Consider the following 25,063-nt stretch of genomic DNA (forward strand, 5'->3'; position numbering starts at 1 on the left):
TTGTTTGGAATGTGTATGCACTGCTCCTGATCATGTTTGGTTACTTTGCATACATGTAGAATCACCATGGGGCACATGACATGGAGCTGGATTCACCTGAAGTGGTAGTCACACTTGGTGACAGTCATCTGTCATGTGATTGTGGATTGTGATGAAGGCATCAATGTGTGTAACACTGCCCTTGGAAACATACAGGATGCATCGGGTTGACATAGTGTGGTACATCCCCATTAGAGGCTCAATGGTGAATAGCAGCGTCTCCGTGAGCAGCACGGGGTGTTTGCCTCAAACCCGTCACTTGTGTGCCAGTTCTATGGATTTCCTGCATCTGTGGTGCAAAGGGGGGTGCTAGTGTAGGTCCCACATGTTCATCCACATGACCTGTGCATCTGTCAATATAGATGCATTTGCCTTCCGGCAAACATGACTAATAAAGGTGTCCCTCAGCCTCCAAGGTGCCTCATCTCTGTCAATGCAGGTCTCTTGCCACTGTGCATGCGGCATGTCTGGCATAGTTTTCACAGATTGTGCATATGAGTCTATGTGTAGAGTAGCAAGATGCAAACTGTTTGTCAGGGATTATGATATGTATTGTGCATGCTGTACATGGCTGTGTAGGTATTTTGGCATCTCAGTCCCCACAACGGCCACTTTGCTGCATGTGCATCCATTGTCGGTGTGTGTGCCATGTTGAACCAGACACTCCTTCCTTATCATACACCTTTTGCAGTGGTCCTTTCTGACATGCTTGTGTTTGTGTGCAACTTGTGGCATGGTTTTCAGGACATGGCGCCTGCTGCTGCAGGCCCTGCAGCAAGGGCACACAGAGTTTCTATATTTGCCCTCACACACACACCTCTACGACGCACCCCCCTTCCTCCCTCCACCCATTCATTTTGGTGTAATCTGCTTGTGTGTGACACAGTTGCGGTGGCAAAGGCTGGCCCGTCTGCACATGCTACGTGCACATTGCACGTGCCTCATGTCCTTGCATGTGCCACATAACGCTACACCATGATGTTGAGGCCACCCACCAAGCAATGTCCATCCAATACATCTGTTGCATGCACTCAGGCATGCACTAATCGCCCACACAACACCTTTGCATAATGAGTGTGCAACTCCAACTGCCTACACAGCGCTGGCACGCCTTCCAGGCCCTGTCACACCAACCAGGTCATGTCCCTCCTACTCCCCACCGGCTCTGTACCCCAACAAGGCCATGGGAGTTGTGGGACACATGGCACAGGTATCATGTCTCAGTGTGTCAGTCTACAATGTGTCCAGGATCCTCCTCTACACCATGACATGCGCACTGCATCTCATCATCATCTGGTGTCCCATTGACAGCCAGGTGCTCCTCACCCTCCCCAAAGTCGCAGTCCTTGCCAGTTCTCATATTGAATAATGCATGGTATCCATTGGGAGATGGCTGTACATCGGCCACCTGATGCTGGACTTGTACACGACTGAGGTGTTCATCTGCGGATTGTCCCCTTACAGCTGGGTCAACTGCTTGTGTCCCACCCGCAAGGGCCCTGCACAGGCAGACTGTGTCCACGCACACGAGCTGGTGTGCATCATGGATTGCTTGCTCACATGTGCTATGCTGATCACCAGCATCTGTACCTCAGGCTTCAGCACACTCTGCATTATGCACAAGATGCACAGTTCAATCCACCTCAAGGCAAGACAGACCATCCCCCAGGTCAACTACAACATCCGTGTCTAATCCTACCCTGCACTCTACGGAGCAGTACGTTACAACTCCCATGATACTTGTCCACATCCAGGGTGCATCTGCACAGCTCTGCTTCAACATCCGGTGCACCAGCCACATCACCGTCCAACAGAGATAGCTGCAATGGATCACTGTTAGCTGCAGGATGACCTTCACAATCCACGCCCACACTCAGGATGCAGGCCGCCACCACAACCCCAACACAACCTTGTGGCTCTGTCATCCCAGACCCCATTGTGCCATCTCCATGCATCCAACCTTGGCCTGGCCACCATTCTCCACATCCACCTGACTCCAGCATGCAGGACATAGTTCTCCCACCTGGCTACACATACCTGGGACTCCCACCCCAGTACACTCCACATGATCCCTGACCTCTGCGCATGACTGTTGCTCTTCAAAAAATAGGTCTGTCCGCACAGTTGTGCAAGCACCCCCTCAACTGGTTGTGCCCATCACGGGTGAGTATGGTGCGCCATGTCTGTATTGGATGATACCTTGTGACCCATGTGTGTCCTGTACCAGACTCTGATCCCAGGGTATGGATGGCTGGAGTTACTTCAACACTCAGGCATAGTTTGACATTTCCACACACATATGTTGTTGAATAATGCAAAATGACAGCAACGTCTCATGACCAAAATAATATATTTATTTGCGGTGGGGTACGTGTCTTGGTAGATGAAATTAGGTGCTCTACCAGGGGAATAGAATCCAAAGTTCACAGGGGGAGATGGGATCCTTGACATTGGAAGTCATCAGAGTCCATGCCACAGTCTTTGTCAACATTGGTCAGACTGGGACCAGCAAGTCCATGTGGCAGAGAATGTCATTGTATGAGGTGCTGCTGTTGCGCCAGAGGGCCAGGTGCGAGGCCAGGTGACCTGGGAGATGGTGATGGTCCGCTGACTCTCACGGTCTTTTGCGTGGACGACCCACCTTCCTCCGGGGACCCTCAGAAGCAGGCCGTGACGATGTCTGTGATGCTCAGTCGGACGATTCCTCCTCCTCCTGATCCCTCCCTGTGGCTGCTGCTGATCTGCGCCTGGTGTCACAGGGAGGGTTGCCCATGTTATCGGCAATCCGACGGAGTCAACGGTTCATGTCCGTTAGCACCGCCACGAGCTCAGCCTGTCTTGCCTCCATCCGTCCTTGGTGTTGCTGTTGACTGGCATATTGCTCGGCCTGCATGTTCTTCATCTCATTGAGGGTCTCCACTACCTGGCTGATGCCCCTGGTGTCACGCCGGTATGTGTCCAGGATGTTGCGGACGTGTGACATAACGGGTTCCTCAGCTGTCTGGTCAGGTTCGCGCCTCCGCCGTCCTCCTCTCCCACCACCACTGCCCACTTGAGCCTGGCCTGCCGTTGTGGGCACATCGGCTCTCCGGGACCCCTGAGGGATGGCATTTGCGGGGTCGCCTGCCTCCTCCTGGGTGCCCGGAGTACCTTGTCCCTCCTGGGCAGACTGGCTGCGTTGTTGTGTGCGAGCAGGGCTCCTGTGTGTATCCTGGGATGTGACAGGAATGGGGGTGGTGGTTGGCACAGTTGTACCTGACGCAGGTGCTGGAGGTTCTTGGGCACCAGAGGGGCCAGGTTGGTCGGGGTCGTCCACGGGGTGGTGAGAGTCGTCGCTGCCGGTGGGATCATCGCCACGCCGAGCCTGGTCCTGTGACTCTTCCCCCCCAGTGTTGGGGGGAGATCGACGACATTGCCCTGTGTGTGAGAGAGAGACAATGTTAATGTTGTTTCATGCGACATCCATGTTTCATACATATTCAAGTTGGCACAGTTCCTCTGGGTAGTTGCATATGTCTAGCATTCCTCTCACAGTGCACTTGTGGATGGGTATGTTGCGGGGGACAGATTGATATGTACTCCTGGTTATTTGGCCTGTCTAATGAGTGTTGGGATGCTTATTTGGCTATGGATTGGTCTTGTTGTGTCACATATCCATTGTGGGAGTTCCAATTTGCGTTGGCTGCCCTGGGGGTGTGTGCTTGTGTGAGGGGGGGTGTGTGACCGGGCATGCTGTTGGGTGTGGTGTGATTTGTCATTGGGTCTACCAGGTGATGTGTCTATCCCCTCATGGTGCATGCTGGCATGACAGTGAATGTGAGTTCCTGTGGTAGGTAGGTGGCATGTGGAGTGGGTGTTTGAGTGTACAGTGGTCACAGGATTGCCTTGTGCTGTCTACAGCAGGGCCAAGTGTCATCTACCTTGTCTGTACTTGGCAAGTCCCTGTGCATTGTGCATGGTGCATGGGTATGTCCCTTGGCCACAGCTTTCAACACTTTTCCTATGTGTGACACACTCTTTGTTGTTGCATCATTTTTGAACGCAGTGAGCAGTGTAGCGAGCGTGCGCAGCGAGCGATGCAGAACAGGCTTACGTGTTGCACTGTACGTGGCCAAATGGTGCTTTTTCATTTCTATTGGAGAATGCAGGTAGGTAACTTATGCATTTGTGACTGGGTTCTAACAAACACAGTGAGTAGGTATACTGGGTGTAGGGTTAGGTTTGTGCCTGCAGCAAGGATCTACTCGTGCACAGTTTGACACATGGCCCAGTGATTTCCAAACGTAAAAGGGGTGTTTCACGCACTGCCAGACCTTGTCAACATGCACACAGTCCACCTGCTGACGAGCGGACATGGCCACACCACCCAAGGGTGATTTTGTCTCTCTCTGTCTCCCTCTCTCCCTCCCTCTGTCACCCTCATCCCTCTGTCTGTCTTCCTCTGTCTCCCTCTCTCCCTCTCTCTGTCACCCTCCTCCCTCTGTCTGTCTCTCTCTGTCACCCTCTGTCTCCCTCCCTCTCTCTCCCTCTCCCTTCGTCTGTCTGTCACCCTCTGTCACCTCAGCCCAGCTTCCTGGGCACACACACTTTGCAGGTCTTTCAAAGGCCATTGGCTTGTTCATGTGGCTTTGTTTAGAATCTCCCGGCCCCCATTGGGTAGAGTGTCTCTGAGTCTTGCGCTGCTGCGGCGGTGTGTGCCGACACTTTTTCACAGTGATGCCTCTTCATTAGCTGCTGTTATGTGCAAATTGGGCCTTCATTCCCATGTCATCCATCGACGCGGCCACCATTTGCAGGCGACAATGTACAGTGTCGGGACACACTATTTGTATAGCTCTGCCCTGGGCCATATGGGCTGAGGGCATTGGTGTCTGCTTCTGAGTTGCACAATGTTTTTTTGGAGGACTATCCTCCCGGCATCACGTACATCCTGTCTTGTGTTGGTGTTTTGTGTGGCCTGTGACTTGGCATGGCCTTGCTTGGTGCATGGGGCATGGGGCCGCTAGTGGCATGTGCATGTTTTTGGAGTGTGGTTGTGTCCGGTGATGGCTTTGGGGTAGTTGCGTGCATTATTGGGAGTTGGGTTGTTGATGCGGTTCCCCCCATGTGAGGTGAGTTGTTTGTGTACTCACCAGGCTCGGCGACTCCTACTACTCCGTGTACTCCCACCGGCGGCAGCGTGCGCATCACCTTCTCCTCCCAGGGATGGTAGTGTACCGGTCTGCGGGCCGGGCCACCTCCAGTGATGTTCCCCTGGTTATATTCATCTGTCATTTTGCGGCGGACCGTCCTCCGCAGATCGTACCACCTGGCTTGGCAGTCATGCCTGGTACTTCTGATGGGCGCAACACCATTCACCCTCTCGACGATCCTCTGCCACATGGCTGATTTTGCTGCTACGCTGGTCTGTCTGACCAATGTTCCAAAGAGCTGTGGCTCGACTCTGATGATTTCGTTGACAAGGATCTCCAGCTCCGCTGTTGTGAAGTTAGGATTCTAGTCTGTGGGCATGTTGTGGGGTGTGGGTGTGGATGGTTGTGGGTATGTGGGTGTGGTTGTGAAGGTGTGTGTGTGATTGTGATGAGGGGGTATTTGTGAAGGTGGTTGTGTGAAGGTGTGCAAGTGTAAGGTGTAGTCACGGATCGAGTAGGGTGCTGTGGGTTGTCTGTGGGGTCTGGCAGCAGTGGGTCTGTTGCAAAGGCTCATGGTTTGTGTGTGGGGGTACGCACTGTACATACGGGGGTGGGGGTACGGTACGGGCATGGGGGGCATGGGGGTAAGGTGCGGACATGGGGGGTGGGCTGGGGGGTGTTCGGCACGTATGCGGGCACATGTTCGGACGTCTCCATGGTTGCTATGGGAGTTCGCTCCGTACGGTGTTTTTTCCATACGGTTGTGCATTCGGACGAACAGGACGGACTTGCGCGATCGGACTTCAGTTTCCCGATTCGTACGTAAAACCGTCCGGGGACGTGTCGGACAATTTTTCCGACCTGAGGACATGTGGGGGAGTTTTCCCAATGCGATTCGTATGGATTTTTTAACATACGAATCGTACTTGCCAGTTTGTACGGAACTTGTACGATTCGTATGGAGAAAAATCCGGATACGATTCGTACGGGGAATATTTTTCACGGATCGGAATCGGCACCTTGGAGTGCGCATTTGACTCACCTTCTAATAGGTGTCCTGCCTGCCCCTGCAGTGCTTTGGCTCCAGTTGCCTTCCGCTGCGCTGCTCCGGTTCAATTAATAATTAACAGGAAGAACTGTACTGCACATGGCGTACTGTGTGAAGGCATGCCTGACCCTATCAAATCCCATTATAGAATCAGGCATGCCTTCATGCAGTATGCCATGTGCATGGCAGTTCTTCCTGTTAATTAATTGAACTGGAAAAGCGCAGCAGAAGGCGAGTGGGGGGTTTAGTGGGAGGGGGCAGTGGGAGTCAGGTTTAGCGGGAGGGAGGGGTGAGGGGTTAGCGGGAAGGGGCCAGGGTTTTAGCAGGGCAGGTGCGGGAGGGACAGGGGGCAATGAGTGACTCCTCCAGCCACGGAACTCCATGGAATTTCACAGAGTTTTCTAGTAACTCCATGAAATTCAGTGGAGTGCTACTATGCAAGCTATGCCCAGGCCTGGTTATTGGTAGTGGTAAGTATGCACTTAAAACCCGTTGTTTGCTGACAACAAGCAGTCAGGCCTAACTTAGGACACAGGGGAGTAAAGCATTTAAGAACACCAATAGATCAAACAATTTAGACACAACACACAATAAAAATACCACACCAATTTATAGAAATAGGAAATATTTGTAAGAAGAAATGGACACCAAAACAGGGTTTGAAGACTCTTTGTTGTTAATGGGATATGGGGATCCATTGGATGGGCCCTGTTCACTGCCTTCAATGGTGTCAGACATAGACATTTTCCATGCCTGAAAATTCAGCATTTGTGAGGTATAAGGGAGAGAAAGGAGGGTTTGTTCTAATTTTTTGTTAGCGGTTGAAATGCACAGGCCTGGAGCCCGCTTGACCATAATTCTTTACGCAGCTGTCTCTGCTATTTCTAACTCAGATCAGGATAGCTGATACAGACCCCACCAACCCCGTAGAGCAACTCCGTGTATTAACATCGAATGTCAGTGGAGTCCTAGATAAGGTCAAGCATGGAGCAGTGCTTAAACAGGCTAAAGGTTATAAACTCACATTCTCCTTCTACAGCACATGCACCTCCTGGGGTCCAAGGTCCCATGTTTGGCTATATTTGGGTACACAAACATTTCATTCTAGGTTTGTGAGGGGATCACCGGGTGCAACTGTGCTTATCCACCGAAGGGTCCCCTTTAGATCCAACAGAGCATGGGTGGATACTGAGGGCATATATGTATTCATAGCAGGTACAGTATATAGGGAATGCCTGGTCATTTGCAGTGTCTATACCCCCCACCACTGGAGTAAACCTTTATGAACCACATCTTTTGCCTGTGGGGAGAATCCCCAGATGGTCTGACTGTAATTGGAGGTGACTGAAATGATGCCATGTCCCCCGCGGTTGATAGATGGCTCACGGAGAGAGGTTTTGTAGGTGCACAAGTGTCTAGACTGAGGTCTCCTTTGGCCGTGCTGGGGTGGGTGGATGCTTGGAGAGCATATCATCCCGCTGATACTGCCTACACATATTATTCTATGATCCTAGCCCCCCCCCCTAATCTGCCGGCTGGTGGCCATGTACCTCATAGATCATATCTGGTACTGACATTCTGTGTAGAGGGCTGTCTGATCACTCCCCAGAGGCAATATGGCTTCATGTGGATCCGCAGCACCCTCCCTTTAGATGGCGGCTCTTGACTTTGCACTTGAGAATCCATTCTTACATTCTTACAATTTTATATGGTGCCATACCGGAATACTTATCCCTTAACACTGAGACTCTCTCCTCTATAATAGTACTGTGGGAGGCCATAACACCCGCGCTACGGATATTTTGCGTCGGCGAGCATAGGGGCAGGTCTCAGGAGCTGTCTCAATTCGAGATACAGATGTTGGACCTTGAGCAAAGTGGTGATGGTGAGGATGGTGGAATGGCATGACAACAAGTATGTCTTACCCAACAAAAATACTAACAGTTGCTCCTAGATGAGGCCAAACCCCTCTGATAGGCGTCTCAGAGCCACATATACCAATGGGGTTATAAATCCAACAAAATGCTCCACAAGCTATATCAGGTGTCCAGCACAGTCGCCACAGTGCCAGTTATTCATGACAGGAAGAGTGGACTGTAGTCGGGCCCCAGAGAAGTGGCTCGGAGGGTCGCTGAGTATTACAAAGACTATATGCCCAGAGAAAGGTTTTGACCATGGCCCAAATCGCAGACTTTATTGAAGCCTTGCCCCCTAAATCCTTGTCTGTGTCCACCACCATGCAGCTGTATGACCTGCTTACAGAATAGAAATTAACCGTGTCTCTGTTGGAGTTGCAGCCCGGCATGGCCCCTAAACCTAATGGTTTTCCCAGGGAATTCGTCAAAGCCTATATACCGCGATTGGGGGAATACCTACTGGGGGCATTTCATGCAGCAATTGCAGAGACAGGACTTCCCCCAGATTGGAGACATGCTGGAATTGATGTGTTCCCCAAGCCGGGGCGTCCACCGGTGGCTTATTCTTCATATTTCCCAATCTCTCTTCTTAACATTGAGGTCAAACTTCTAGCTAAGGCCCTGGTTATTTGATGGATGGCTCTAATGCCTCACCTGGTTCATTCACTGCAGATGTTTAATCATATTATGATGCCTACCACTTGCAGATCCTTAATGACTGGTGGTATAGTCCGTGGGATGACCCAGCCTATGCCCGCGAGAGGGTGATGGGTGATTTATTGACCTGAATCAGGTCGCATCGCACTCAGTCTCGCCACAATCCATGACCGATGCTTTGCTCACAGGCCTTGTTGCATCGCCCATGCTGCATCAGGGAATGCAGAAGCACCCCTTCTCTGTCCATGCATACCTATTATCAAGGTACTTTTGTTCAGCGGGCCTAAGTGGGGGCCTGCATCCGGCCTTTGCTCCCTCATGGTCAACCTGAACTTTTGACTTAATCCTTTAACCCTTTAAGAGCAATTTGCTTCTAAGCGTTACTTTGACATATATTCCTTAAAAATTCATATCTCAACTTCTACATAGTGTATTTTCTTTGTTTTTGTCTTGTATTATTGATAAAGTCTTACTTTATGTTTCTAAGAGGTATTGGCTTGTTTTGTCATTTTTTCACTGTTTCACTGTTTTACTGTTAAGATAAGACTAATTGCTTTGTCTAAGCTACCAGAGGGTGAACAGAGGATAATTTAGATTGTATTGTGGCTCCTGCTTGGACAGGGTGCATGCTCTGCCATCCAGACACCTCATTTCCAACAAATTGTAATACTTAATTTAAAACTTTGAAAAAGCAAAGTTTACTATTATAACTACTGCATTCCGATACTGCTCCCAGTGATTTTAATGGTCCTGTAATGTTACCTTATGAGTGACTGGTATTACTGATGTGGTGACACCATAAAAACATAGCAGGGCTGGCTTTTATTGTAATTTCACTTCCTTATATTGTGCTACTACATACAGTTTTGATTCTGTCATATAGAACTCACTGAAAGCAAATGGTGCAATAACATGAGGAAAGAGATGTTGAGCACATTTTTTGTTCGGTCTTACATGAGTCACCTACCTATTTATTTTATTTATTTATTTAAGTATTTATATAGCGCACATCTACCCGGAGGCGTCAAGGCGCTTGAAGAATCAAGACATGGAGAACATTGACTGTCACATTCCCAGACCTTATGCTGGGTTACAGAGTAAAGAGCCATGTCTTTAGACTCTCCCTGAAGAATAGCAGATCAGAGGCATTTCTCAAATCAAATGGTAGCTTATTCCACCACCTTGTAGTAATGCTAAAGAAGCTTTTTCCACCCCATCTCTGAAGACGGAACGTGGGCTCGGCAATTAACTTCAGTGAGGTCGACCGAAGTGTTCGTTGGGGGATATGCCATTTAAAGCACTTTCTCAGGTAGCTAGGACCTGAGTTTTGTAATGCCTTAAAGGCAATGCACAAGGCCATAAACATAATGCGCTTTTCCATAGGTAGCCAGTGTAGAGTGTTAAGGGCATGTTTTGCTGATGTATGTTTGGCTAATCCGAATAGCAGTTCTGGAGTACCTGTAGCTTAGCTAGAATCAATTTGTTTACTCCTACCAGAAGCCCTAGGTGAAATAGATAGATGAAGTAAGCATGTTTATGTGCAGGGAGAAGGAAAGGGTGGGGTCCATAATAACTCTAAGATTTTTAGCTTTGGCTGCTGGGGCGGGGACAGCTCCCAATTCTGATGGCCAGCAGTCTGCAGACCAGAATGTTGTGTCCTTTCCAAAAAGTAAAACCTCTGTTTTATTTGAATTTATCTTGCAATCCTTGAATTTTAATGCAGTGTCCTGCTTTTTGCTTGAGACTGATATAATAATCTGTGTGTCATCTGCATATGATACCAATTCAAAACCATGAATTTTGATCATACGGGCCAGGGGAGCAACATAAATGTTGAAATGGGTAGGGCACAAGGATGAGCCCTGGGGCACCCCATATGGGAGCCTAAAGCATTTTGATTTAAAACCTCCTATTTCAACAAATTGTTCTCTGCCATGCAGGAATGACTTAAGGAGTGCGAGGGCCGAGCCACCAACTCCTGCCTCACAAAGTCGACCAATTAAAATGCCGTGGTCTATTGTGTCAAAGGCAGCTGACAGATCTAGCAGTATCAAAGCTGCCGATCCTCCTTTGTAACTGCCATTCTGATTTCCTCGGTGGCGGTAAGCAAGGCAAGTTCATTACTAGGTTGTCGTCTAAACTGAGTAGGATCTAGGACTTGATTATTCTCAATAAAGGCACCTAGTTCCTGATTCTTATGTTTTTCCAGGATCTTAGCCGGTAGGGGTAGGCGGGAGATAGTTTCCTACATCAGTTTTGTCTAGATTGGATTTTTTTAATAAAGGTAGAGTGGATGTCTTTTTCCATAGCAAGGGAAAAGTTGCAGTTTCAATGGCGGTATTTAGGACCTCCGTGAGAGGGCAGGCGAGTGTCTCGACTAACATATGGCTAATTTTTGGAGGACAAGGGTCCAGTGTGGATCCTGACTTAGTTGCTACCAGAATCTTGGCGGTTAGTTCATAAGACATTAATGTAAAGTTTAAAAGACCGGATGCGATGCGATCATGGGCAAGATGGACATGTCAAAGTTCGTGGGGCCTGAGCAGTTACCGAGTGGGTCATGAATGTATTATAAATAGCAGAGACTTTATCACAAAAGTATGAGGCCAAATTGTCACAGAACGCTTGATCTGCTGTGGTTTGACTGGTCTCCTGTAAATGGCTAAGTTTCAAAACTGTAGCAAACAGCTCCTTAGAATTGTTCTGTGCCGCGTCTATTTTTTCTGAGTAATATTTGATTTTAGTGTTTTTAATCAATTCCTTATATTGTGCTAGTCTTGTATTTTTCTTTTTCCTTAAGATCACAACATTTGCGCCAGCATCTTTCTCGGCTGCAACAAAGTCTTCTTAATGATCTTAGTTCTTTGGAAAACCACGGTTCCGTGGGTGCAGTCCTGCTAGCTTTACCAGTTCTCTGTGGGTTTGTTATATGAGCTGCTGTTGAAATCCAGTTATGATTTTGTAAAGATGCCATTTCTGAATCTGTAGAAAGACATGATTTGCTTTGGTTTAGTTGATCAGTGAAGGCGTTTTTAATGGAACCGCTGCCACGAATAGCTTTTAATGCTGCTTGCTTGCCCATGTTTAGAGCATGTTACAGGCGGTATATCAAAGGTTAGCATTACTGTTGAATGGTCTGACCACAGCAGTTGCAGGTTGCTGTTGAATTTAAGCAGAGGACAATCAGAAAAAACAGCGTCCAGGAGATGGCCCGCAGTATGATTATGTCCTATTACCTATTACCTATTACCACCTGTTCTAGACCTGCGCTTGTCACTAGGCCCATCAAGGCCTGTGAGTCTTTGTCAGTCATCATGTCAAAATGAACATTGAAATCACCTAAAATGGTGAAGTTTTGAGAGTTTACTTTATATTCCAAGAGATCGCCCGTGGTTTGCAGAACATTATTTCTGGGCACTGGGGGCCTGTAAACTAGTAGCCCATTGAACGAGAGGACATGACTGGCTGCTATCTTAAAAGAGAGCACCTCTACATGTGAATCTGTGGGAATCAATTTAAAAGATGCTTTTAATTAATCCTTATAAATTATCGCCAGCCTCCCCTCCCTTTCTGCCAACATGGTCTTTCCTAGCTATTGAAAATCCAGGTGGGATTGCTATCACCAGGTCTCGGCCTGAGGAATCATCCGCCCAGGTTTCTGTGACAAAAATCAGATCTAGGTCATTGAAATTAACAAAAAGGTCAAATTTGTGCTTGTGTTTAATCAGTGACCGTGCATTTAACAATGCACATAATAGTCCTTGAGATTTTTTTTTGTCTTATGTTATTGAGATCCCTCCTTATTCTTACCTGAGGGCTGTTCTGACTATCCATAGCAGCCACGTCAGAGAGACACTTGACTTTTATATCAGTTAGTTTCAATTTACAATTCAGACAAGTCTGATCCCCGGTGCCCTGGAAGCCTCCCTGTTGCGGTCCTGAACATTTCTGACTCCGGTGAAGTGCATGAAGGAGCTCACCTCTGGTATAAGAGTACGAGGTTGCCATTCCTGACCCAAAACTGGCAGCACGGCTGGAGCTGAGCGCTTACCGGGCACGGAGGGGCGCAGACGGACTTCGCTTAGGCGCGCCCGCTGACCGCGCCCGCTGCACGCGTCCGTTGCGTGCATCCCTTGCGAATCCGGGGAGCTTAAATACTCCTCCCCATGATGTGGTTGCAATGACTAGAGCGCTGACCGCTTCAAAATGGCTGCCGAGCATGCTCTGCTTCGCAAGTGAGTGTAGTGGCCAACTCTCTCCACTCAATCGGCACTGGTGCGAGCCGTGGTGGACTTAAGGTTTGACTTGTTCACCATAGCTTCATAGTGAGTTTTCCAGCTATTATTATTGTAAATTCACTGGTATCAAATTGTACTTTAACTTAAATCTACTGTATAAGTGTCATTTTCTGTAAGCCAGAGCACAAGCTGAAAGTGGTAGAGGACATGGTTTAATACTGTATAGATATTTCTGAAACATCAACGATTGAACTTACACTGGCTCACCACGCTTCCACCTCAATGTGTAAAAAGGCTTCCAGAAACCATACTGTGTATACTGAAACTTTAATGTTTTCCCAGCATATCTTCAAGAGCAACATTGTAGCTCTTGATTTAATTTTGTTTACATGAATGAATTCTTCAATGCTTTAATGTTAACCCCATTCTCAAATGTAGATGCTTCAGTGAAGCCTCATCAATTTTTTGACCCCCCAAGTATCAGATCACAGACTCCAGACTTTTGTGTTTACATCAGGGTTGATGGATTAATTCGCATTAGTTGCTATATATGTGGAGATGCAATGTGGCAGCGATGCAATCATAGGAGTCAATTAGGGTTAATCAGGACATGAACTGCTACCCCTGCTTTTGCTCCTCCTTACCCCAATACCGCCCAAGTTATCCCTGCTCAAAAAGAATGATAGGGATAGGGCTCCATCCTACTGTTATAAGGGTGCAAATGTTTTATGTGAATCACTCAAAATAGCAGGTTGATAACAAACAGGGGAAGTCCATCATCGGAGACAAGTGGCCTTAGAGGTGATTCTGCAGATTGAAATTACCATGCAATTATATTGTTAAATTCTAAATCACAAATCAAACAAACAAAAAAACTGGACAAAATGCTTTGTGTTTCATGCAACATATGATGACTAAATTTAATGAGGTTTAGGGTTAGAAAGCTATTAAAAATTGTCTATGTAATCTGCAGCAGAAGCATGGTATTCAATTCATATTTGCTTCAAGGGTCTGGGGGAGATGGGAGGTTCCCTATGGTTTATCCTATCTCTAAAGGTTTTAAATGTAATATCCAGTTGTTATGTTTCTGTGGATGTCCTGAATTTATTATGGGCTTCTTCATCTATGAAAAAAAGACTTACCTCTGCTGAATGCCAAGAAAGCCTTGAATTAAATCCCCTGTAACACGCATTTTTATACTGAACCCAGCCGGCTTCACAGTTACCTTGAGCACACAAACAAGTTTCCTGGGCACCTGCAATAACTGGCAGAGAATAATGTGTAGGAAGAAAAGAAGAAATGTAAATAATTGGCAGAAAGATGGAGTTATTATTATGCAAATGAGGGCAATTTTCACAATTTGAAATGTATAACGCCATTGGGTATTCATACATACACAAAGAAGCAACATTTCCATAAGAATTTACCTTCTCAGTGAAATAAACAAGGAAAGAAGGATCGTATCTGGGAAATGGGTGGGAGAGAGAGTGATGCGCAGGCAATGGGGGGGGGGGGGGCGAGTTTAAACAAGGGTGAAAGAGACATACAGATGTCAATGATCCAAAACCCAAAACATCTTTATGGTACTGTCTAGTACTATATTAATACATGAGTATAGTGATGCAATGTTACAGTGGTGCATACGTGTCATCACACAATCCACATTGTTGGAAAAGCCCCAACTGACACCCATTGGCTGTGTATCATTTGTGCAATATGTGCAACATGTTTTGTAATCTATAAAAACACATGCTAATGTCTTTATTTTGAGCAGGTCCACACTTGGACATGGCTCCTCAGCAGCTGTTGAATAATAGGATACATTAGAATCTCTTGGGCTTGTTTTTTAATATTAATTTCAGACTTCAACATATTTGGTGAAAACTACGGATATAAATCGTGATCTTGTTGGGGGGCACTTAAAGTTGAATGACAGCCTTTCGCATTGGTGAGAGTAGACAGTTTGGCAGATATTTTCAGAGTGACCTCCCCAGCCCAGGGGCAGGTAACAGACCACGCCACACATGGAGCTAGGGCTTACAAGTCTTTATTTTTCAGCATGTAACCCTTAAATGAACACACTGCCTCACAAATTTTATTATCCACACCCAGCCACACCCAACAGATTATGTAATGCTTGTAAAGAGCTTGCTTAGGACCTCTACATCTCCTCCTTTGGTAAATAAATAGTACAAAAACATATACACACATACACATGATAACTCCTCAATGAGTCGTTGAGGTGCTCGTACCCATCTAGTTACATGAGTTAAAGGAGGGACACCTTCATCTGGCATCTCTGGAGAAGAGTAAGATGTTTGACTTGGGTACTCATTTGGACTTCCCTCGCTTATGAGGTCTGGAGCCGATGAACATTGAGGCAAATACCAAACATATGTCCTTTGCTCACCACAATTCTTAGCAGTTCGGCATCAAACTGAGCGTCAGTCTTTAGTGTCTGTTTTCGCTCGACAAAAACTTCGGTCTCCTTTCCTCAAAGACCATGATTCAAGCGCCTTGGCATTATCAGTCTAAGCCTTCATTTTGCATTTGTGGGAAGTGCCAGTGACACAAATCTCGTCAGGGACTATTGACTGACTGGTGGTCCATTCTGGCATCTACTTTCCAAGAGCCATCACAAAGAGCAAGGTGGCAGGACTTTCTCAGGTTGTGGAAAGAGGAGTGGAACAGTAGGCACGTAGAGCTGGGCGTAAAAATGACTTGAGGTCAATTTCTTCCAGTGCAGCATGTTGAACCACCCTTTTCAAAGTACTTATAAATCATTGAACAATGCCATTTGTCTGTAGCCAGAGAGGCGCACCTTGCTGATGTTTGATGTTCATATGATCAAGAAAGTCTTTGAACTCTCTGCTATTGAAGGGTGAACCATTGTCATATTTCAGAATGGAAGAACACCCCATGGTGCAAAAATGTTATTCAACCTCTCAATGAATTTGTCATGTGTTGTTGATAATAAGCCTTCCACTCGAGGAAATGTGAGTACTCATCAGCAGCTACCATGAGATGATGTCCATTACTGAGGGGTCCAAAGTAGTCAACCACAATCCTCTCCCAGGTCTACTTAGGGAGATCAGACATATGCAGTGGAAGCTGAGTTGTTTTGGTTCAGGAGACAGACAGTTCCACAGAAGACAAGCTTTAAGTTCCCATTCATCTCGTTCATCATGTTCTGGGTACCACATTCAAACCCTGTGGGCTCTTTTAGTGGCAGCAACGTCATTTGTGTGCCAGTTCAATATCTTGCTACCTCAGGATTTCAGGAATAACTATTCTTGCTCCTCTTAGTATGACACCATCATGTGTGTCAGGTTGTCAGTAGCACAAGAAAACAATTCAACGCCACTAACCTGGTCGAAGCGGCCAGCGGGAATGATGGTTAGCTGGAAGGTCTTCCAATTCCCCTGAACGCAACCCCAACAGAGTTACGGACACATTGCTGCTGAAGGAAGCACCCCGGGGAAAAAGGGGAAGGGATAAAACAACAAACTGGTTGTAGTACTACAGAGTGAAGAGAAAACAAACAGGAGTGAGAAGCACCTCAGAATAAACACATACAAGTTCATTCAATATGTAAATCATGCACACACTCACTAGGAGCCCTGCTGCAACCTTAATTTGTAATTGGATGTGGATACTGTCATCCTCCTCTAAGTCCACCACAACAAGGATACCATCCAGTTCTCACGAGTTTCAATGCAAAAAAGAATAAAATAGGAGCAAAACCAAAAACATACAAGTTTGAAGAGAGTTCTATCACTGTTAATTCCACAGCAAGTGCCAACAGGAAAATTAGCCACAGCAATGCGCTATTGTAGAAATGCAATTTCAGCTGGCCATGGAGCGTAAATACAGAGCACTCTGTTTCGATTCATTGACCGCGGGAAGGCTCTCAACCTTATTTGCTTTTAAAGAATTACACCGAAATGCGGATACAGCAGAAAACAATATCGCGGTGTGGAAGGGAAGCGCTCCGGCCCTCCTCTCTGCTGTTAAGAACACAGCACACGCAGCGGAAGGCAAAACAAAGTCGCGGGCTGGGAGTGAAGCGCTCCGGCGCTCCTCCCTGCTGTTACAAACACATCTCACAATGCGGAAGGCAAACAAAGTTGTGGGCTGGGAGGGAAGCGCTCCGGCGCTCCTCCCTGAGTGTTACTTGACTGCTCGTTGCAATTAAACGCCTGGCCAGAAAGACGGGATTAAGTACAGCACCTCGCCAAGTTCGTGCTGTGCAGAGTCTTCGGGAGTCAGGAGAGATGCGGACGAAACACAGGCAAATAATCCAGCGGGGAATACCATCCGCCTACAACGGAGCTCAGATCCACGATTGTCAAGCCCTGTTCCCAGGAAGAGGAGGTGCTTAAGTAGGGGCCATGCTACTAATGACGTTTGTTTCTATGATGTCCCACTGCCTGCTGGGAAAGGTAGTGCAGCGGACTCCCACTCCATTTATACCGGTGTCTTAGCATACGAGGAAGGGTATTTTGGTGTGTGTTAGCCTGCCTTAATGTCTCCCATAAAGTAATCGCTACAGTACCCCCTCTCAAGGATCGCTGACTCGGCGATCGTCCAGGTTTTCCTGGATGAGTTGCATGGAAGCGTTCTACCAATTCTGGGCATTGGAGGTTCTGTACTGGTTCCCAGGTTCTGTCCTCAACCCCGAAACCTTTCCAGATATTGAATCCGCCCCCTTACTAGTCAGGAATCAAGAATATCCTTTACTTCATACTCTTCCTGCCCATCGATCTCCAAAGAGAGAGGTCGTTCTGGTAATCTCATACTGGTAGGGCATGGCTGGCGTAAGGACACATGAAAGACAGGGTGAATGTGCCATGAACGGGGTAAGGATAATCTCATTGCTACAGGGTTAATGACCTCCTCGATGCTTTAAGGGCCTACATATCTGGGTTTTAACTTGTTGATACCTTTGAGATGTAAGTTCTTTGTGGATAGCCAAACCTTATCCTCCACCTGATAGACGGGTTCTGTAGTTCTTTTCCTGTCAGCGAAGCGTTTCTGCGCTGCGTGTGCTGTCGCAAGATGTTGTTTGGCATCGAGTAACACCGCCCTGAGATGGGCATGATGTTCTTGAATGCTCGGAAGTCTGGATTCGATAGGCCATTTGAATGGGAGCATGTTAGGATGGTGGCCGTAGAGACAAAAAAAGGAGAACACCCAAGCGTGGAATGTTCAGTGTTGTTATAGGTAAACTCCGCCATACATAACAGTGTGAACCAGTTCATGATGTTTTGCATGGTAAAACAACGAAGGTATTGCTCTAATGACTGGTTTAGGCGTTCCGTCTTTCCATCTGTTTGCGGATGGTAGCTGGTGGAGAGCCTGGCCTCGATATCCATGGTTTTACATAATGCCCTCCAAAAACGGGAAGTGAACTGTGATCCTCTGTCTGTGATAAGAACACTGGGTATTCCGAGTCCTCTGACCACGTGTTGAAGAAACACTTAGGCTAGTTCTGAAGATGCTGGTAAGTGTTCCAAACGAATGAAGTGTCCCATCTTAGTCAGGTGGTCAACTATCACCAGAATGATGGTGTATCCGTAACAGGGGGGCATTTCCACAATGAAATACATTGACACGGTATGCCAGGGTCGAGGAGGTGTATGTAATGTTCGTAGTAGACCTGTGGGTTTGGTATGACAGGCTTTACACACAGAACAATTTTTAAGATATTCTTTGGTATCCTTCCTCAAAGAGGGCCACCAAAATGAACGTTCAATACAAGCAATAGTTTTGTATATTCCCATGTGTCCTCCCAATAGCGAATCATGGGCCCAAATTAGAACTTGTTGTTGCAATACGGCGTTAGGTACGTATAATGCATGATAACGGTACAGTAAGTCTTTGATTTCTGTTCGATGTTCTGGATCTTCCTGAAGCCAGGTCTGAACGTCAATATTGGCCAAGGACACTCGGACATCCTCCAGAAAGTCTTGTGAGGTGAGTAATGCAACGGATTGGTCCCGGAAGACTTTTTCGGTAAGTATCAAAGGTGGTTCTGGGTTCTCCGTCAGCGCTTCATGCTCTGGTTCTTCTATGCGGGAAAGGGCATCCGCTTTCCCGTTTTTTTGTCCTGGCCGTTATCTGATGATAAAATCGTAATTGGAAAAGAAGAGGGTCCATCGCAGCTGATGTGGTGTAAGGGCTTTGGCGGTTATTAAGAACAGCAAGTTTCGATGGTCTATATAGATCTCCACTATGGAAAGTGCTCCCAGAAGTTAGTGCCTCCATTCCTCGCAAGCCCTTTTTATGGCCAATAACTCTTTGTCGGATATCGTATAGTTTACTTCGCTGGGTTTGAGTTTCTTTGAGAAATAGACCACAGCATGTATCTGTCCTGTTTCGGGATGTCGTTGAGACAAAACCCCTCCTAGGGCGTATTGAGAGGCATCCGTTTCAATAACGAAAGGGGGGTGCGGGTCAGGATGTCGCAGGATAGGAGCTTGAGTGAACCGTGTTTTAATACTCGAAAAGACTGTTCAGCCTCTTCTCCCCAAATGAAATGGACGTTCTTTCTTAGCAAACTGGAGATAGGATGTATAATCTTCGAAAAGTCTTTTATGAACCACCGGTAATAATTGGCAAAGCCCAGAAAGCTTTGTACTGATTTTATGTTATGTGGGGTTTTCCATGGAGTGATTGCATCGACCTTGCCTGTGTCCATCTTGAAACCCTTAGCATTGATGACGTAACCCAAAAAGGCTACTTCTTGAACATGGAACAAGCATTTCTCTAGCTTGGCATACAACGAGTGCTGTTGGAGTCTATCCAGCTCTGCCTTTACGTGAGTCTCATGTTCCTGGAGAGTAGATGAATAGATGAGAATATCATCTATATAGATGACACAGAACGTCTCCAGGAATCCGTGTAGTACCTCGTCCATAAAGTATTGGAAGGCCGCTGGCGTGTTGCAGAGCCCAAAGCGCATCACCCTGTATTCGAAGAGATCGAACTTCATCCGAAATGCAGTCTTTCACTCGTCACAGTTTTTTATTCGTACTAAATGATAGGCGCCTCTGAGGTCGAGTTTTGTGAAATAACAAGCCCCTTTTAGTTGGTCCAAGAGCACAGGAATTATTGGTAACGGATAGCGATTCTTTATGGTCACACGGTTTATCGATCTATAGTCGTGCAGATTCGTTGTTCATCACAATCTTTCTTCGGAATAAAGAAAAGTGGGGACTAGACCGGTGATGAAGAATGTTTGATGAACCCAGATGCTAAGTTCTCTTCGAGGTATGCCTTCAGGTAGTGTTTTTCTGATTTGGTCAATGCATACACTTTGCTGCATGGAATTTCAGCGCCTGGCATCAGCTCGATGCGGCAGTCGTATACTCGGTGGGGTGGTAACTGTGTCGCCTTTAGTTTGGCGAAGAGAGGTTTGTATTCGCTGTATACGTCGGGCAAGGTGGTCGAACAGCAATACAGGTCTGGTGCACATGCGGTTGCCAAATAGTTTGCCTGTGAGCCCTCGTTTCTTCCTGGATGGGTCACAAGCTTGGTGCAATATTTACTACAGTAGCCAGAATTCATCGTAACTGTGCGGGCCGCCCAAAGACCATCAGGATCATGTAAGGTCACCCAAGGCATGCCTAGGATGAGACAAAACTAAGGGGCAATCACAGTGGTAAAATCCCCAATATACCTGAAGCGCTAGCTGGCTATGCCTAAGAAGGATCGTAACATGGTCATATCATGCCTTCTGGAGGGTAATTAGATGATAATGCTTATACCTTTTCGGGGTCAGAAGTCTTTGTCTTTCAGATAAAATATGCTCAATTAATTCAAATCTGTTTTTATGTAACTCACGCAGATTGCATACTTGTGTGAGTGCTTTATCATGTTTTTTTCTGTAGATTCAAACATTAATATATCATCACTATAGTTACAACCATGTGTGAAAGGCTGAATTATTCAACAAATTACATCTTGAAAGATTTCCCAGGTGACAACACACCAAAACTGATTGTTTTATATTTGAACAAACCAACATGAGTTGAAAAAGTAATAATATACCTACAGTTTTCTTTTGAGTTGATGGAAATCTTTGTGCAAATCAAGGTGAAAGAAAGCTTTCGCGCCATTCAATTGTGAGATAATGTCCGCAATGTGTGCACCTGGATGTCTTTCTCTTTCGAATGCTTTGTTGGTCTGTCGCATTTCAACACAAATGAGCACTGAACTGCTACTCTCCTTTTTTAGCACCTCCACAATCAACAAAACCCACAGTGTTGGATCAGTAGTTCACTCGATGATGTCATGCTTTAACACTCTTACCAGTTTTTCTCAGTGGTTTACTGCAAGTGAAAAGCAATTCAACCATGTCTTTGTGCAACAGGGTGAATATATCCATTAATGTGAAGCTGCACCTATAGTGTATTAAGTTTCCCAAGTCCATGAAAGAAGGTTGAGAATTTACTTCTATTTCATAAAGGGCATTCAAGTTTAGTTAATAAAGTTTAGTCCCAAGTCAGAAGCAGTATGGAAACTAAAGAAGCACACACTGAACAACATAATTTGGAGGACATGAATTGGTGCTTGCAGTGTTGTTATCTTGCCACATGGTCGCTATAAAGCATCCTTGACTATGAAATGATGTTGAAGCTGCCCAGGTGTACACATTTGCTCTTGATGATGCGAGACGTGGTATCAGCGATAGTTTTTAGTACTTTTCTGCCGGCATGAAGTTTATTGATGCACCACTGTCAAAGATAAAAGTTGTATGCCAACAATTAAACTTGAGCGTAATTTTAGGACAATGTTCAAACCAACTTTGCTGCTTCATGTGGCTAATCTTTTTAGATTTGGGCTTTTCTTTGCAAACAGCCAATCCTACATGCACAGGTCGGTCTGTGACTGACACCATCATTGCACATCCATCTTCCTCACTGTCATTCAATGATGATGTTACCAAACCTTTGTAAAATGAATTTGATGACGATTGCCTTTGTTTCGTTTCCACTTGCCTTAATTGATGTTGCTATTTGGCCTTGTGGTAGCACCTAGAGTGCTTCTGAGTCAATCTTCTCGTCTCTCCATGATCCACTCAGTTTCTCTTTCTCTTTGCAAACCATTTTGAAATGGTTTTCTTTGCCACATCATTTACATATCAGTCCGATGGAGGGACATTTACCTTCAAGTACAGCTGATTGACTGACTGAAGGTATATATAGAGAGCACTACTGCCAAGGCGTCTTGGCGCTGGGTAATGTGATTAAGAATAATGGCCGGCGTGTTCAGGGTTGGGAAAACAGCCATGTTTTAATTTCCTTCCTGAAAACAGATCTATTTGGTAAAAGTCTCAAGTGTGTGGGCAATGAGTTCCAAAGTGTGGATGCCAAGAAAGAAAAGCGTTTTCCTCCACACCTCACTCTCTTTATCTTAGGGAGTTGTACCAAACCAAGGGAGGCCGACCTTAAAGACCGTGATGGTTTGTAACAGGAAAACAGGGAGTGCACATCCTCGGCCTCACCACCAAACAAGGCTTTATGCACCAAGCATAGCGTCTTAAACTCAACACGTCGTTGGACTGGGAGCCAGTGAAGTTGTTTTATACTGTTTGATGTAGGGTGATGTTTGGGTAGCTTGAGCAAGACTCTAGCCGCCGCGTTCTGGATTGTCTGAAGCTTGGCCAATTGAGCAGCACCTGCTCCCAAAAGTAGAACGTTACAATAGTCAATTCTAGACAGAATTGTGGCTACTACCACTGTTTTCCTCAAGGCAAAAGGAATGAATGGGAGAATCTTCACAACAAGCAGAAGTTGATTAATATGAGGGGCCCAGGTGAGGTCTTTGTCAAACATAAAACCGAGGTTCCTGGATTTGTTGACTGGAGCGGGGCAGATGCCGGCTGCAGTTGGCCACCAAAGTTGGTTCCAAATCGAGGTTTTCAGACCAAACTCTAGGACCTTAGTTTTATCTGTGTTCAACTTTAAAAAGTTAGAAATCATCCAGGTCATCAGGGCGGAAGTGCATTTGCAGAATTCGGCTGCCGTGGTATCCATTGACTGAGTTACAGACACTATAAGCTGCGTGTCATCAGCATATGACACCAGCGTGAAACCGTAACTTTTTATTAGTCTGGCCATAGGGGCTACATAAATATTAAAAAGTGTGGGGGATAAGGCCGAACATTGTGGTACTCCACCGGGAAGTGTAAACTCCTCAGACCGATATCCATGCCAAAGAATAACTTGTTCCCCAGACGATTGAAAGGAAGAGAGAAGGGCAAGAGCTATACCATTTATATCTACATCCTGTAGTCTTTGTATTAATACAGCGTGATTCATGGTATCAAAGACTGCTGTTAAATCAAGCAGGACCAGTACAGCCCTTCTTCCATCATCCATCACCTTACGTATTTCCTCTGCTGCCATGATCAAGGCTGTCTCCGTAGAGTGTTTTGATCGGAAGCCAGGTTGTGTACTATCAAGGATGTTATTGGTCTCTAAATAAGATGTTAGTTCTGAGTTCATAGCCTTCTCAAGAACTTTGGCTGGCAGAGGCAGGCAGGAGGTGGGACGATAGTTTTTCTCGTCTAGGGGATCCAGCTTGGGTTTTTTTTAAGAGGGGACACATACAGGCTTTTTTTCAGGTCGTTGGAAAGACTCCTGAAATCAAAGTTTGATTTAATATAGGGGATAGCAAAATAATAATCTCCTCTGGAGCCAGATGTAGTATATACGGCGGACAAGGGTCTAGGGGAGAGCCTGATTTGATTTTTAACAGCAGGTTCGCTACTTTAGCCTCTGCCAGTAGTGGAAATTGCGATAGGCCGCAGTGCACGACCTTGTCATCAGGCTGAGCTGAAACGTTTCTTGCTGTATCCTCAGCTGATTTTAGGAGGTCATTATATACAGACTGGACCTTACTTTGAAAAAAGCCTGCCAGTTTGTCTATAAACTTTTGGTCTGGTGTGAATGTTGTGTCTCGCGGACACTTCAATAATGCAGAGAATGTGTGGAACAATTCTTTTGGAGAGTTTGTAGCCTCTTGGATTTTGGTGGTAAAGTTTGCAGTTTTAGCCTGTGTGATTGTGACCTTATATTCTTCAAGGGCAGCACAGTAACATTTCCTTTGTGCAGTATTATATTGAGATCTCCAGATGCCTTCTTTTTGCCTGCACTTAATTTTAGCTAGTTTGAGATCTGCAGTGTACCAGGGGGACAAGGCCTTTTTTTGTTGAGATCGCATTATCATTTCTGGTGCAACAATGTTTGCTGCTCTATTTAGCCAGTTGTGGAACACTGTCGCAGCTTGATTAGAGTCAGTAGGAATTGCAGGCCTTTCACTTAGTGCTGACATAAAATCATTTTTGCTGACTAACTACCAGGCACGATGTTTGACAGCCGAGGGTCTAATCATCCGCCCACCATTTAATGTCGCTGTTGTGATGGTAAAATGCACCGCAGAGTGGTCGGACCAGGATAAAGGGCAGACTTTCTTAACCTCTATAAGAGAGTTACTGGTGCAGATACCATCTAATGTATGCCCTGCTAGATGTGTAGACTCACAGACAATTTGATTTAATTCAAAGCTAGCTAATTTATCTAATAGACTGATAGTGTCAGGATTATTATTATCTTCCACATGGAAGTTAAAGTAACCTAGTATAGTGAAAGATTCTGTGTCTAAACATGACTCCAGATATGTCTGGAGAAAGGTCGAGAAAGAGGATCTGGGGCCTACTGAAACACAGTTTCTTTTTCTTCATAGACATCACTCTGTGGGCCTCTTCCTTGTGCTTATATTTCATACCCAATGCTGATACATTTTGGGTTGTTACAGCTTCCATATCAGCAGCCTATTGCTTGGGATGCTACTCCGCTCTTGCAGCCATGAGCCCTTTTTCCAAACTAAACGTTTCTCACAACAAGCATTTTCAGAATGAATTGGAGAGGCAACCATTGGTAACTGTAAGACGCATGGCTTCTTCATCATTTAATTCACTGAACTTGCAGTGCCTTATGAGTGTATAAAGACTCTCAACAAAATTAT

The 25,063-nt window shown here is 46.1% G+C and overlaps 1 protein-coding gene across 3 annotated transcripts in view; it reads right to left on the reverse strand.

Annotated features, from left to right (window-relative positions):
* LOC146854038 (galactose-specific lectin nattectin-like) overlaps nt 1-25,063 on the reverse strand; it is a 167,673-nt gene that overhangs the window by 50,406 nt on the left and 92,204 nt on the right. For all 3 annotated transcript variants that reach the window (XM_085650485.1, XM_085650486.1, XM_085650484.1), the window contains exon 3: nt 14,173-14,294. In XM_085650485.1, the coding sequence (XP_085506611.1) occupies nt 14,173-14,294 (122 nt within the window). The remainder of the gene's footprint in view (nt 1-14,172; nt 14,295-25,063) is intronic.

Source organism: Triturus cristatus, chromosome 4_1 (genome assembly GCF_964204655.1).
Source record: "Triturus cristatus chromosome 4_1, aTriCri1.1, whole genome shotgun sequence".
NCBI lineage: Eukaryota > Metazoa > Chordata > Amphibia > Caudata > Salamandridae > Triturus > Triturus cristatus.